The 15,682-nt window shown below is 31.2% G+C and overlaps 2 protein-coding genes across 2 annotated transcripts; both read left to right on the forward strand.

The window, feature by feature from the left end:
- Positions 1-1,777: 1,777 nt before the first annotated feature.
- On the forward strand, positions 1,778-4,323 carry LOC107946304 (glutamate decarboxylase). Its single transcript, XM_016880566.2, has 5 exons — positions 1,778-2,159; positions 2,356-2,771; positions 2,879-3,132; positions 3,255-3,307; positions 3,562-4,323. Exons 1-5 carry the CDS (start codon positions 1,869-1,871, stop codon positions 4,045-4,047), a joined length of 1,500 nt encoding a protein of 499 aa, XP_016736055.2. The 5' UTR covers positions 1,778-1,868; the 3' UTR covers positions 4,048-4,323.
- Positions 4,324-12,195: 7,872 nt separating this feature from the next.
- LOC107946305 (non-specific lipid-transfer protein 4) lies at positions 12,196-14,406 on the forward strand. The gene is made up of 2 exons (XM_016880567.2): positions 12,196-12,627; positions 14,156-14,406. Exons 1-2 carry the CDS (start codon positions 12,279-12,281, stop codon positions 14,170-14,172), a joined length of 366 nt encoding a protein of 121 aa, XP_016736056.1. The 5' UTR covers positions 12,196-12,278; the 3' UTR covers positions 14,173-14,406.
- Positions 14,407-15,682: the final 1,276 nt, after the last annotated feature.

A 15,682-nucleotide genomic window follows, 5' to 3' on the forward strand; every position in this document is an offset into this window, starting at 1 on the left:
TAGGCAGTTGAGGGATCAAAACACCTCTTTTATGTTGAAACTTGACTATAATATAGCCTCAACATCCAATGCCTTATGGTTCGTGTCTTACGCTCGAAGTATAGTATAAAGGAGGAAAAAATAGAGATTGGATTCTGGGGTACAATCGTTATTTGGGGCAGTGTTCAGTCTCTGATGCCGAATTATGAGGTAGTCTGGATGGTCTGGTTCTTTTTTAAGGCAGCGGGTAACAGAGGGTGATGATTCAAATTGATTTCTTAGAGGTGGTCATGGTTCTCCAATACACTCCATTGGTAGCATCGAGTTCTACTTTGATCAGGCCATCAACTTTTGATGCATGTCACCTATAGGTGTTCAATGATCCTCCTAGAGAAACGATAGTAATCATTTACTTTGATAAAGCAAGTGGTGTTTTTGCTCAATTTAATATAATTTAATTCAATTGTTTTGTTTCTTTACACACACATAAAAAAAAAGGAATTTTATTATCAATTGATTGTCATATTTTGTGTTAATTACTTTTATGAGTAATTCACTTTTTTCTCCAAAACATTATTAATTTTATTTTATGGATAATTATTTTGTTCACTGTCAATAACATAAAAAAACTCCACAAACAAATTTAAAATAATACTAAATATCCTTTTGATTTATTTAATTATTATTTTATTATACGTTAAAAATAAATAACTCTATTCTAAACCCATTTGTGAAGTACTTTTACTCCAACGAAAATGAATAGAATAATAATCCTTGTTTTATTTTGAAAAATATGGCCTTAGACTTCAATATGTCAAAAATTCTTATCTATCTGTCTGCTTTTGATTTGTGAATTGTTTAGCATTTAATATGGTTGAGATGAGTTGATTGGTTGATTATTTTTGGAATGAGAAGGAAACTAGACCATATGCCTAGCCAAAGAAATATTAATTGATAAAATAAGAAGGGAAGTGTGAAAGCGCGTTTAATTGACCACACTTTCGCATTCTCTCCAAAAATAGTTTATTTCCTTAAATTTAAAAAATGATATATTTTTTCGGAATTTAACATCCTTGGCATATAAATATATGGTTAGAGGTATAGTTGTGTGTATATTAATATATATTATTAAAACTAACAAATTAAATTATAAAAATAAATGATATTAATACATGTTAGTATCATAATAAAAAGAAAACAAGAGCTATTTATTGACTAATCAACGACAACAACTGCATGTGCAGTGCAGCTGGTTTGGATGTCAAAGTTTTATTTGAATATATCCATCTTCTTGTGAGACGCGTAAGACTCGTTCATTTATTAAATTTGACGTTGAGACTTTTTCCGAAGCAATGGAAAAAACCAATCACAAAATCATTTAATTTGAGTGAAATAAAATTTTGATTTTTTATGGCAACTTCATTTATTGGGTTGCAGCTTTACACCTCAATTTCAATTATACTTTTTAGGCCAACTTGGAAAGCTATTAATAAAATTAATCTGAAGGGAGGATACCTTTATATATATATATTAAAGAAAGATAAAAATATAAAATAACCCAAATCATTCTAAAAAGAAAACATTACCCAAATCAAATTATTTTTTTATTTTTTATTTTTATTTTTTGCGCAATGAGAGGAAAGATCCCATACCTGGGAAACCGGGAATGAGCCATATTTGAAACAAGCACTATGGGTTCATGTGTACGACCCGGACCCACCGTCTAAACAGCTTGGCGCTGGTATCCTTTGACATCTAGGCCGACAAGCCCTGAGCTTCCCTATAAATACCATTTGCCAATCCAACCCTCCTTCACCAAGCAACAACAACAGCATTAGCCTTCCACTAATATCTTCCATCTCTCTTTGAGTTCTCCAACACATCAAATCATGGTGTTATCTAAGACAGCATCTGAAACTGATGTCTCAGTTCACTCCACTTTTGCCTCTCGTTATGTCCGAACCTCACTGCCCAGGTTCAAAATGCCAGAAAACTCCATACCAAAAGAGGCTGCGTATCAGATCATCAATGATGAACTGATGCTTGATGGCAACCCAAGGTTGAACCTTGCCTCTTTTGTTACTACATGGATGGAGCCTGAATGTGATAAGCTTATAATGGACTCCATTAACAAGAACTACGTTGACATGGATGAATACCCTGTCACCACTGAGCTTCAGGTACATATGTATATAGATCTCAACTTTTTCTCATTTCTTCTTTAGATTTCATTTGTATGAACAAGAGACCCAAAAGATGTTCTTGTTTTTGCCCCTATATATCAAGAAAAAATTTTAAGTCTAAACACTTGAATGGTCAGTTTTACCATTGTAATCTATGAATGAAACATGATCCGAATGGTTGATTTTGATGCAGAATCGTTGTGTGAACATTATAGCACATCTTTTCAACGCACCATTGGGAGAGTCAGAGGCAGCAGTTGGTGTGGGAACAGTTGGGTCATCGGAGGCAATCATGTTGGCTGGCCTTGCTTTCAAGAGAAAATGGCAAAACAAGCGTAAGGCTGAAGGCAAACCATATGACAAGCCCAATATCGTGACTGGAGCCAATGTTCAGGTTTGCTGGGAGAAATTTGCAAGGTACTTTGAAGTGGAGTTGAAAGAAGTGAAGCTTAGAGAAGGGTACTATGTGATGGATCCTGTCAAAGCAGTGGAAATGGTTGATGAAAACACCATCTGTGTAGCTGCAATCTTGGGTTCAACCCTCAATGGAGAATTTGAAGATGTCAAGCTTCTAAACGATCTTTTAATTAAAAAGAACAAAGAAACTGGGTAAACATATCATATCTTTTTCCAGAGACCTAAACTTGATAATAATCTGAAATTTGAGGTGCTAAGTTTCATATATTAATCACCTTTTTTTAAATCTCTTTGTGCAGATGGGATACCCCAATTCATGTTGATGCAGCTAGTGGTGGATTTATTGCGCCATTTTTGTACCCAGAACTTGAGTGGGACTTTAGGCTCCCCCTTGTGAAGAGTATTAATGTTAGTGGGCATAAATATGGTCTTGTTTATGCTGGAATTGGTTGGGTTATCTGGAGGAGCAAAGAAGACTTGCCTGAAGAACTCATTTTCCACATTAACTATCTTGGAGCTGATCAACCAACTTTCACTCTCAATTTCTCTAAAGGTCACTTTTCCAATCCAATTTCCTTCATTCGCAAACTAACCACACTTTTGTTTTTGCCCAGTTCCAATATGTATATATATATCTCTAAACCAACACTGAAATTGTGTTATGTTTGTCTGCAGGTTCTAGCCAAGTCATTGCTCAGTACTACCAACTAATCCGTTTGGGATATGAGGTGAGAACCTATTTAAGGCCTTTAACTTTAAAATCTATTCAATTTTGTCAGATGATCTGCTGTTATACATACATATATATACATTTACAGAGAGATTTAAGCCCCATACTTGTGATAGAGAGATTTAAGTTCCTATGATATGCATATAGAGACTTGAGCCTAATTCATTTTATAGAGCAATACTATGCAAGTTTGGTGCGAGCTTGCACAAATTAAATCTAGTAGTAATATGATAAAGCGTGTTTGAATTACAGGGATACAGAAATGTGATGGAGAACTGTCATGAAAACGCCATAGTCCTTAAAGAAGGATTGGAGAAAACAGGGCGTTTTAACATCGTGTCAAAGGACAATGGGGTTCCACTGGTGGCCTTCTCCCTCAAAGACAACAAGCGCCATGACGAGTTCGAGATATCGGAGATGTTGCGTCGCTTCGGTTGGATCGTGCCAGCCTACACCATGCCAGCCGATGCACAGCACATCACTGTGCTCCGTGTTGTGATCAGGGAGGACTTCTCCCGCACCTTAGCCGAGCGTCTCGTCATTGACATCCAAAAAGTGCTCCATGAGCTCGATACCCTCCCTGCAAAGGTCAATGCCAAACTGGCTATGGCTGAAGAAGAGGAGGCCAAAAGTGGCACCGTCGTCAAGAAGACTGCTATTGAGACCCAAAGGGAAGTTGCTGCTTTCTGGAAGAAATATGTCAGTGAGAGAAAAATTAACAAGAACAAAATTTGTTAGAATTTGTTTTCTAACCCCCCCCCCCCGGCCCCGCTTCCCTTTTTCCTTTTAATTTTTAGTTTTTGTTTCTCGCCATGTTTGTTTTCCCCATTTTTTTCAAGCTTCAGCATGTTGAGGAAACTAGCTTAAAGACTACCAATGAATGCATTTGAATCGAACCTTTCGTGTACAATTCTATTTTATTTTGGAATTCTGAATCTCATTAAGAGATTTAGACTTCAATAAAGTTAATGTGATGTTGAGGTATTTATGCATTAATAGAATATTTTTATATTATATTACATTTTAATTAATTTTTTCATTTTTTGAACTTTAATTATATTTTTATATTTGGGTCTGAATTTGTCAATTAATGGGTTTGAATTTTTTTTTTTGTGCAAGTTAGTTCTTGAACTTCGCTAGTGTTCCCTAATTAAGAGCTAAACTTTTTTTTGTCCAAGTTAGTTCATGACTTAATAATTGTTTTCACATTGGGGTTTAAACTTTTTTTGGGTCTAAATTAATTCTTGATATTTCTTTGAAAACCCTAAAGTTTAGGCCCAATATGTAATAATTTATCAAGTCCAGGGACTATTTTGCGAAAGTTGTGATTTAGCCCTATACTTTAACTGGTCATTTTTAATCCATGTGCTTTTCGAATTATAAAATTCAGTCCTCTTGTAACACCCTATACCTGACCCAATCACTAGGTCCAAGTTATGGGATGTCATATTCGTTGCCAGAGCAACTACAATTAATTTCATATGCAATGCAACTATTTATACCTGTAAATAAGTATATACACATCCATAATATGATACATAATCATTTTCAAGTCTTATACAAGCTTATGAAAGCTTTTCTGCTAACCCGAAGTCAAATTAGGACCAAATTATAAAGTTTGTAAAATATCGGGTTGATGTCGCGACTTTAAGGTTCCTCGCGACGCAACTTACAGAATAGGTCTTGTTGCAACGTGATTATCTGTTTGCAAATGATCCAAAATGGTGCCAACTTGCAAATCACATTACCATTCACTTTTCCAACCAAAACAAACCAAATCACATTACCATTCACTTTTCCAACCAAAACACATCTCCAATAGGTTCAAATCTAAACAATAATGCCTTTTATATATATATATTTGCAATACAACCTTTTCATCATTTCCATTCAATAAATAAGCTAATTTCATGATGCTAACCATTTAAAACATTTGACATATATACATACTCAAATAAGCCATAAACATAGCATCGTTTCATGCATTTCTAACCTAGTGACAAACTCAAATAGACAGTCCAACCATTTGACCATTTCCAAGATGCCAATTCTAGCTTCAAATATGAACATGATCATATATTATACCAAAAAAAATACTCAATCTAAGTACATGACATATGTTTAACAAAACTGGACTATACAAACTTTGTTGAGTTGAAGATCACTGGCTGGATGTTGGAATCACTTATTGTAACCTCAAGATTCACCTATACCTGTGCACAGAATAAACAAATTGTACGTTGAGCAATAAAGCTCAATGGTACTTCCATGATTCAAGTCAATTAAGCAATTACAACATTATACATATATATATACATATAACATCCTTTATGAACATCTATTAATCAACCAAAACATTTATCATTCATGTATCAAAATCAAGATTATACACGAATTCAATTAACTAAATCATAACCTTCATCATAAAAATAAATGTAGCATATACTAACAATTCAATTCCAAACCGAATCCATTGATTCTTCATGTTTTCATATTGGCCCTCCAGGCTTGTATAACCAGTTCGCATGATCTATCACATGCTATCGATATTCATATATCACAATTCATCTTTGTATCACCAAATCATATTATCAATCCAATTTGTGTATCATTTATTCAATTTATACTTTATATCCCTATTAACTTGACTCAGACTTAAACGGATACGCAGATTCCAACCAACACACCAATTTGGCACCCAATGTCACATCGAAACGCCTGGAGTATATAGATTCCACCCAGTGCTCATTGGTATAACCGAAGTAAAAGTTGTGCCCAAAACTCATCAAAACATCCGAAGGAAAATGCACCCAACGCTCATCGACATATAATCGACGTAACCTATACTCAATCTATTCTATGATATGCTAACTATATTCAACTCTGTCCGAACAATTAATAGGGTAACCAATTTTCCAATTTCATCATATAGTTTAATTTAATATTCCATCTTTCTCAATTCATTATCATATCATATAACACATTTCAATTCAATTCAATTCATATCAAATATCATATATCAATTAAGTAATTCTACTTTCTATTCTATTCATTTCAGTCCACTATCTCTATATTCAATCTTAATCATAGCAATTCAATTCAAACGACCATTATCAACTCACCTCAATACCACATTATGCAAAATATCATGAATATGCAATACTTAGATTGATCTTGAATCATAGAAATACAAACCAAAATAACACGTCACTCGTTGTCGGCTTTCGTTTTTCCTTTTCCTTTCAACGATCCAACGTCATCTTTAGCTATGAATGATAATTCAACAAATAAAAAATATCAAATTTCATCCAATTTATGTTCAAATACAAAGCCAAACATATTTTTTTATTTTATTCAATTTAGTCCCTAAACTCAGGATTTGGATAACTTTCGATATATAACTTCGGATTAAAATCCAATTTCACATTTACTCATTAGGGGCCTATACTTTCTATTCCTAACATAATTTCATAAGATTTTTTCATTTTATTTAATTTGGTCCCTAATGTAACAAAGTTAACGACTAAGCTTATTAAGCTTTACAATTTAGTCATTTTCATAATTTAAGCTTAATTTTTTATCAATCTCAAGTCTAATTCTTCATTTTCTCAACAATGGGAACTTATCAAAATTTCAACAATTGAACAAATTGATACATGGTCTAGCTAAATCAAGCTTACATGATCATAAATCTATAAAAATCAAAGAAAAATGGCTTAAGGACTTGCTTGAATTTTTAGTCGAATGTTAAAGGGTTTCGAAGCTTTCTTATTTCTTTTGGATATGGAGGACGGTGGTTGAAGGATGAACATGATGACTTTTTCATCTTTCTCCACTAAATTTTACTTATATGATTAGATTAGTTTATTAATTAAACTTAATTAATTATTTTAATCTTAGTTAATTATTCATTTATCATCAATTAATTAATTCTAATGAAATCCACCACCATCATCCACTAATATATATTTTAAATAGGTTTATTAACCATTTCAATCCCTTGGATAATTTCTATCTAGGTCCCTAAGCCTTTTCCTACTTAAAACTTTATAGTTATTAGCCTTTTACAATTTAGTCCCTAAGCCTTAATTAACCACTTTTTCAGCTAAACTACTTAACTGAACTTCCATATATTTTTATACTAACTTCATAATTATTCCTATTTAATATTTATGGACTCGGTTTACAGAAATGAGATTTTGAAATCTCATTTTCTGACACCACTAGAAACTGGGTTGTTATACCTCACCAAACTATAAATGTTAAATTCAGTAAGTTCTACTATGTCCAAAATTTGATGCAACTAATATTTTGTCATATGTCTAACACCATGTCAACTTGTTATTTCTAGATACTACTCACAAAAAATCCAATTAATGGATTAACAACAGTTATTTGCGTCAAGATTGAAATTTCAAAATTCAAAAAGTATAAGGACTTGGAATGATCCAATTGGATAATATGGACTAAGCCTACAACTGTATGTATAGTACAAAACTAGTAATTGAATTTAACCAAATCGATTTAATTGCTACCGTCTAAGTTAGGACTAAAATTTCAAAATTTGAAAAATACAAGGACTAAAATTAACAAAATAAAAAAATTATAAGAACTAAATTGATCAAATTAAAGTATAATGATTAAAAATCCATAACTTTCACAAAGTGCGGGGACTACTTACAAGTTTACCTTGATTTAATTGAGTGGTATTTAATATAAAATTGAACATCACTTGCAATCTTTCATTATCCTATTGGCATAAATGTTTAGTATATAATTAAACATATGCCTAGATTACAAAGGTTGATATCTTATCACTTCAATTTTTCACAATAACTAAATGCTAATATTATTTAATTTAATAATTTAGGCTTAGTTTTTAACTGTTGTTGTAGTTGAAATGTGTTTTTGAAAAGAGTTGTGAGAAAATATTATGAAAAAGTGTGGTTTGTTAATTTCAAATGTTTTCCATTATTGTAAAAAATGATCGTGGAAAGTTAAAATTTTTGTTTTTAGACATGATGTTGGAAAGTAAAATTTTAGTTCAACCATTTAAATTAATATAATGATACATGAAATATAAATTTTAAATACCTTTTAAGTAATTAGTATAAATTATTTTTAAAATTAATGGTACACAAAATATTCTAAAATTTTAAGTATAATGATAAATGATATTTAAATAATTTAAGGGTAAACTACACCCAAGGTCACTAAACTATTAATAAGTTTACATTTTGGCCACTAAACTTCAAAAAGTTACAAAATGATCACTGAACTATTCAAAAGTGTTCATTTAAGTAACTAAACTATTTGAAAGCTTTTATTTAAGTCACTGAGTTGTTAAGGTTATTTTTAAAAAAAGTAAGACTAGTGAGCTCCAAGCGACGATTCGACGATTAGTACGACAGATTAGTACCCATTGACGAGTAGAAGAACATACCTTAGATCCAAGTTGATTTGATAGTCAGTGTTGGAGACTGAAGAAGAAAACTGTTTGGATTTTGATTTGTGAATCCGTAACCTTTGTTTTATGAAAAAAGAATTGAACTGTAGAAGAGAAAGGAGTGAGAGCTTTCAGTTGATGCAGGTTGATACATGCATGGATGGGGGTGAAATTTATTAAATTCCAATCACCAAAGCTGCCAATTTTCAGGCTTGAGAAATCAGCAAACTTGCGACGACTTTTTGGATGGGATCTTGGCATTTCTGGGTTGAGATGACTGCATGGAGTTTGAATATCTATCTCTTAGATCCGAAACGCATTTTGAATCACTCGATTTTGAGTTCAAGAACTCAAGTTATGACCGTTTAAGTGAAGACTGCACGAGCAGAATTTCTGAACGGGATTATGATGGGAATTACAAATTTCGGGCTTTTAATTCGAGTTTAAATCATATTGGGTTCAGATTTTAGGCTTAATTTTTATTACGAATTTTTTATAATTATAAAGTATTTTAAGTTATTTAGGAGTTTTATGTTAATAAGAAAGTTTAGTTTAAAACTATTTCTTGTTTAGATTAAATTAGAGTTCTAGTATACTTAAGAGTTTTATTTAGATTTATTATGTAAAAATTCATTTTGATTTTTATAATTATGTAAAATTCTTGACTCATTGTTGGAAATTCTTATGGATGACCATGCATATTAAAAGTAAGTTACAAGTTATTTTTTACTTGAACACTCATGTGCCTAATATTTCTTTGTCTAGTGTTGATGGTTTGTTTTTAAAGAAGAGATACTTGATCCATGCTGATTTGGGATATCAAAATCATATCTTTGATTCTGGAGATAGTTTTGGCGCACAAGAAAGCTTAGGTAAGTATTTTATTTATTTTATTTATTCTAATCCCTTTTCTTTCTATGCAGCTAAAGATTTGAGGACACATCTTTTTTAGGACGGGGGGAATGATGTGAGTCTCAAGTCACAATTTCAGACCCATGAATATGATAGGTTCACACTACCTGAAGGCCTAACAACAATGTCAAAGGTTAAGCAAATCAAATCAGGATTCGATCAAAAACAAGATTCGAGGACGAATCTTTTTCAGGAAAGGGAGAATGATACATGCACGGATGGGGTGAAATTTATTAAATTTCAATCACTAAAGCTGCCAAATTTCAGGCTTAGGAAATTAGCAGACTTGCGATGACTTTTTGGATGGGATCCTGACATTTTTGGGTTAAGATGTCTCATGGCGTTTGAAGATCTATCTTTTAGCTTCGAAACGCATTTTGAATCACTTGATTTTGAGTTCGAGAGCTCAAATTATGACCGTTTTAGTGAATGCTGCGCGAGTAGAATTTCTAAACAAGATTATGACGGGAATTACAAATTTCAGGCTTTTGATTCGAGTTTAAATCATATTGGGTTTGAATTTTAGGCTTAATTTTTATTATATATGAGCTCAATATTATATTTATTAGTTCTTATTATTATTTTATTATTTTATTTCAAATTTCTTATAATTATGAAGTATTTTAAGTTATTTAGGAGTTTTATGTTAACAAAAAAGTTTAGTTTAAAACTACTTCTTGTTTAGATTAAATTAGAGTTCTAGTATATTTAAGAGTTTTATTTAGATTTATTTAACTAGCTTATATATAGGCTTTTGCATTGTACACAATTCATACAATTCATTATTATTCAACTTCTTTTTTGAGTTTATAAATTCTCTTTGAGTTTTCTTTTCTTAAGAATTTCTCTTGAGGTTCTTTTAGAAGAGTTTTAACAATCTTTTTAGATTGTGGGGATCATCTTCAAACTTTTTCTTACCAAGTTTTCTATCTTGGAAGGGAAATTAAAGCCGCTTGAAGGGGGCCATGGATTCTTAGTGTTTCCAAGGCTTCTTAGGACTTCCACATGCCACGTTCTATCTTTCCATTTATCTTCTTTATTCACTTCCTTATTATTCTAAATTTTAATTTATTATTTTATTTTAGGTATTTATTTTAATTGTTTTGTCTGTTTTGGATTCAATTTCGTTTCAGGTTGTGTCAAAATCTAAGTTTCTTTCTAAACATCTAGAGCCCTAAGTCAAATTTGCGACTTTGACAAACTTTACGATCCGCTTCCACATTCATCCACATCATTCTTTATCACAGGTGGTGCAAATAGAAAATGTCATACAACAATGATTTTAACAACTCGATGATTTAGATGAAAACTTTAGAATAGTTCAGTGATCATTTTGTAACTCTTTAAAGTTGAATGATCAAGACGTAAACATACTAGTAGTTTAGTGGCTTTTGGTGTAGTTTATCCATAATTTAATACAATGATACATAAAATATAAAAAATCTAAAATTTTATATACATTTTAAATATTAGGATAAATAAGGGTATTTTGATAATTCCACTTCAAAATGCAAAAGTCAAAAGCCAAAAGTAAATTTTTTATACAAAACCTAGAGCTACTAATAATCCCTTCTCAACTTTTAAATAGAAGTATAAAGCGTATTTAAGTGCGCTTAAATCAACATCCTCTTACTCAATGATACTACTTAAACTAAAACTCAATTAGCAAAAACCAAAAACCAGAATCACTTAAATCTCAATTTTTGCGTTTAAGTAGAAAAACACTTTCAAATAGTACTTTTAACTAAAGCGAAATGTTGTTCATTCTTTTTAAGATTGAAAAGTTCTTTTGAAATGGGGCTTATTACAATTTATTAACCATAACTTAATCAATGAATTTAGTTATGGTCTGTTTGAAAATTTAGATTTCAATTATTTTGTAAATGGTAAGAATGTAATGAATAAATTTGTTGAGATTGAATCTAATAAATATTAAAAATATATATATGAATTTGTTAAATCAAAAAATATTTTAAGATTTTTAAATCATTATTTTAATAAATTCATAAATTTAAAAAATAATAATAAACATTATATTTTAGAATAATTTACCACTCAATTTATACTATTTTTAAAATTTAAATCCAAATTACTAAATATTAGCTCTGCTGCCCTGAAATATTCGTGAAGGTGAGATTGGATGTAATAAAGACTAGAAGGAAATTATTACCCTTGGCTCACTTGATCGATGGGCACCACTAACATATACAATAGTGGATCAAATTATTGAATGACGCCAAAGTCTCCATGTTCACACTAATTTTTCATGCCACCTACCCTAAGGCAATATAAAGAAGGGAAGAACATTCTTATAATGAACCAGAATCTATGAAAATTAGCAATCGATCGGCAATCCTTTTATATAGTGGAAGCATTTAAAATTGGTTAAAAAATAATTACATTTTGAATAAACTAAGGAGGAAAACGATGATGATGATGAATCCGCAAGATTGTCTTCCACAATCTACCACAACCAACCCACTAAAACCCAAATCCCACCACCCCACAGTCCTTTTTTTTAGTATTATATATGTTGCAACGTTGGTATGTATTAGGCATTCATTGTTTGAATTTTCTGCAAATTGGGTGTTGAAAAGTTTGTTTAGCAGAGATGGGTTTTAGCTTGAAAGCTTATTTCCTTGTTGCACTGGTTGTGTTTGATATAAGTTGCATGGTGTTCATTAAGGATGTTGAAGCAGCTGGGGAGTGTGGACAGACTCCAATTAGGTCTGCTGCGGTAAGTTTAAGCCCATGCTTAGGAGCGGCTGGGAACGCAAAGGCAAAAGTTCCGCCTGCTTGCTGCTCCAAGGTTGGTGCCTTACTTAAGGCTTCTCCGAGGTGCCTTTGTGCTATTTTATTATCACCATTGGCAAAGCAGGCTGGAATCAAGCCTGGGATTGCCATTGGCATTCCTAAAAGATGTAACATTAGGAACAGGCAAGCTGGAAAAAAATGTGGAAGTAAGTAGCCCTCCTCTTTTGGTCTTTTTAACTTTTATCTTTAATTTAGGTAAACAAGATCGAGACAAAGTTGAAAATATTGATATTTGAATTGCATTTGATTTTTACGTTATGAATCAATTTAACTAATTTTTGAGTTTTAAATAAATTTATAATGCATTTGGGGTAAAGAGAGATGATGGGGATCTTTGTGACTTTGTGGTGGGATTCCGAGCTTAAGCCTCTAAGGTATTTGCATAAGCCTTCTAATCCCTCTAAAGCAAAACTCCGTAGACTAAAATCTACTTCTCATCTGCCCAAAAGTCCTTTTAAGAAGCTGTCATTTTGCTCTAAAATGAAATGCGTTCTCCTTTACTTTTTAATGAAAAGTGCTTTTTTAACTAAAAGCTCATCTCAGCCGGGTTGAAGAACGGACCCTAAAATGAGTGGGCTTGACACCATTACCCATACCCACTGACACTGATTAACGTCTTATTTATATTGGTGAATGTACCTAAGAGGTCCTTCTATAATAGGGACTTGATCAAAATAGTCTTTCTACTATTAAATAGATCAATTTAATCCATGTACTATTAAAAGAAAATCAAATAAGGCCAAATTGGAATAGAGCTAACATTTCCTGATTGAAAAATATCACTTACTGTTTGACAGAGTTAATGTTTATAAAATTTTTAAGGTTATGTAAATATTTTTTTGTATAAATTGATCTGCAATTGAAAGATAATATTCAAGATATTTTTTATACAGTAATGTTAATTGTGTTGTAATTTGGACTTATTTAATTCTTTTTAACATTATAAGGACTAAATTTATTCATTTAATAATAGAGGGACTAATTTAATCTAATTCCTATATTATAGAGACCTCCCTAGTTCATTAAGCTATTTATATCTATACTTTTTAAAAAAAATTATATAAAATCTAAAAGAATTTACACATGTGGTTAGATGGAGATCTCTAAAACTTCAACTTTGTCATTTCAATTAAGTCTCATTTCTTACATAATACTTTTATAAATATAGATTTTACATAACTGTGACATAATCTAGTATTAAGAAAAATGAATAAAAAACCCTCAAACTTTATAATTTTATTAAAGTTTGTACACTTTTATTAGACTCGTATAATAATGTTATTTACTATTGCACCCAATAATTGTTGGGGAACAAACGGTCTGGATCCTAGACATAAACAGAAAAATGGACATGAAGGATGCCCAAAATAATTTGATGCGTATTTAAACTAAACCTTACTCTAAATAAATATTTTATTTAATATAATAGCTTATATGGGCTTATTTAAGAAAAGTAATAAAGGTCAGAGGCCATTATAACAATTCAACCGAAAGAAAAATGTAACTAATGCATTATTAATATCAATTAAACTCTGAAATAAACTAAGCCTTAATAGATGTTTAAGAAATGAAAAAAATTAAATCAAGCTTTCTTCCTCAGTTGTTTTACTCGATGAGCTACCAAGGAAACTGAATCTTAAGGCTAACAAATACAGTTTTTGTGGGATTTTGCAGGCTACACAGTCCCATGAGACAAACTAATACCTTATACAAGAAGAGAAGAGAGAGCTAATAAATAAACAAGTGCAGCATTGCATTTGCATGGTCATTGCTGATTCATCCTTCCAAAGCAATTGTTTATGTCTTTTTTAATGTAATCTTCAGCAGCTAAGTTACATTATCATCTTAATTGAGCAAATGCTATTTTTATGCTCACTTTCCATTATGTTAGTATTATTTCAAAAATAATTTCTCTTTCTCTCTCACTACCGATTTGTATTTGATATCTATTAATGTTCCTGACTTAGACAAAACTGTCCAAAGCCCAAGCTATTTATCTGACTCAAAAAGTTTGACCCATCTCAACCAGGCCTTACACAAATTCTTTTACAATTCAAAGCTAATTTATCTAAAAACGCTGAAAAAAAATCAATTCAGAAATTAGTCCTTTTTTTTTTCTTGTTGAAAATTTATCGATTTATGTTGTTTTTTAAGGAAAAAAAAATGCGTCCTACAATGCGCGATTAAAATAACCAAGTGTTATATACCGGCTAATGTTTTTATTTGAATTGAAGTCCCAATAGGACAACTTGTTAAAGTAAATGAAAGTAATGCATGCTTGAAGCATGATATAGTGTGGAGGTGGGTGCTCTTGAAGAGACTTGAGACATAACTTATTATAAAACTCAAGAAAAAATTCAAGTACCTGGAACTGAACATGATGAAAATAAAGAGATCTAAATAAGTTACGTCAATACAAGAAAATATGGAATCGAAATGAAAATTTTGTTGACAATGTTCTTACTTATAATATTTCTATTGAAATAGCAAAAGAAAATGAAGACATTGAGCCTAAATCTATTAAGGAATCTAAAAATAGAAAAGATTGGTCAAATTGAAAAGGTGCAATTTAAGTAGAAATGAAGTCACTCGCTAAACGTGAGATTTTTGGACCCCTAGTCCAAACATATAAAGATATAAAGCTAGCAGGATATAAATGAGTATTTGTGTGAAAACAAAATGAGAAAAATGAAGTTTTAAGATATACAGCATGACTTGTAGCAAATTGATTTTCGCAAACGCCCGACATTGATTATGAAAATACATACTCTCCTGCTGTGGATGTAATCATGTTTAGATATCTTATTAGTCTGACAGTGAGTGAAAAACTTGACATGCAACTAATAGATGTTGTTACAACCTATTTGTATAGCTCACTTAATAGTGAAATTTATATGAAAATCTCTTAAGAATTTAAAATCTTAGAAGGATTTAGAGTTTCCTAGGAAAATTATTCGATCAGATTAAAGAAATCCTTACATGGATTAAATCAATTTGGACTTATGTGGCACAATCTTAGTGGATATTTGTTGAAAGAAGGTTATGAAAATGTTCTAATTTGTCCATATGTTTTTATATAAAAAAAATTTGGATTAAATTTTGTGATAACTGTTGTTTATGTTGACGATTTAAATATTATTAGAACTCCTAAAAAGCTTCAAAATATAGTAAATTATTTAAAGAAAGATTTTGAGATGAAAG

This window comes from Gossypium hirsutum, chromosome D12 (assembly GCF_007990345.1).
Source record: "Gossypium hirsutum isolate 1008001.06 chromosome D12, Gossypium_hirsutum_v2.1, whole genome shotgun sequence".
Classification (NCBI taxonomy): domain Eukaryota; kingdom Viridiplantae; phylum Streptophyta; class Magnoliopsida; order Malvales; family Malvaceae; genus Gossypium; species Gossypium hirsutum.

What these genes read in the sequence shown, in the direction of transcription:
- LOC107946305 (XM_016880567.2), top strand. Translation starts at nt 12,279, where the DNA reads ATGGGTTTTAGCTTGAAAGCTTATTTCCTTGTTGCACTGGTTGTGTTT.
- LOC107946304 (XM_016880566.2), top strand. Translation starts at nt 1,869, where the DNA reads ATGGTGTTATCTAAGACAGCATCTGAAACTGATGTCTCAGTTCACTCC. An exon ending in CTGTCACCACTGAGCTTCAG is followed by an intron (nt 2,160 to 2,355) that starts GTACATATGTAT and finishes ATTTTGATGCAG; the next exon opens with AATCGTTGTGTGAACATTAT. An exon ending in AAAAAGAACAAAGAAACTGG is followed by an intron (nt 2,772 to 2,878) that starts GTAAACATATCA and finishes CTCTTTGTGCAG; the next exon opens with ATGGGATACCCCAATTCATG.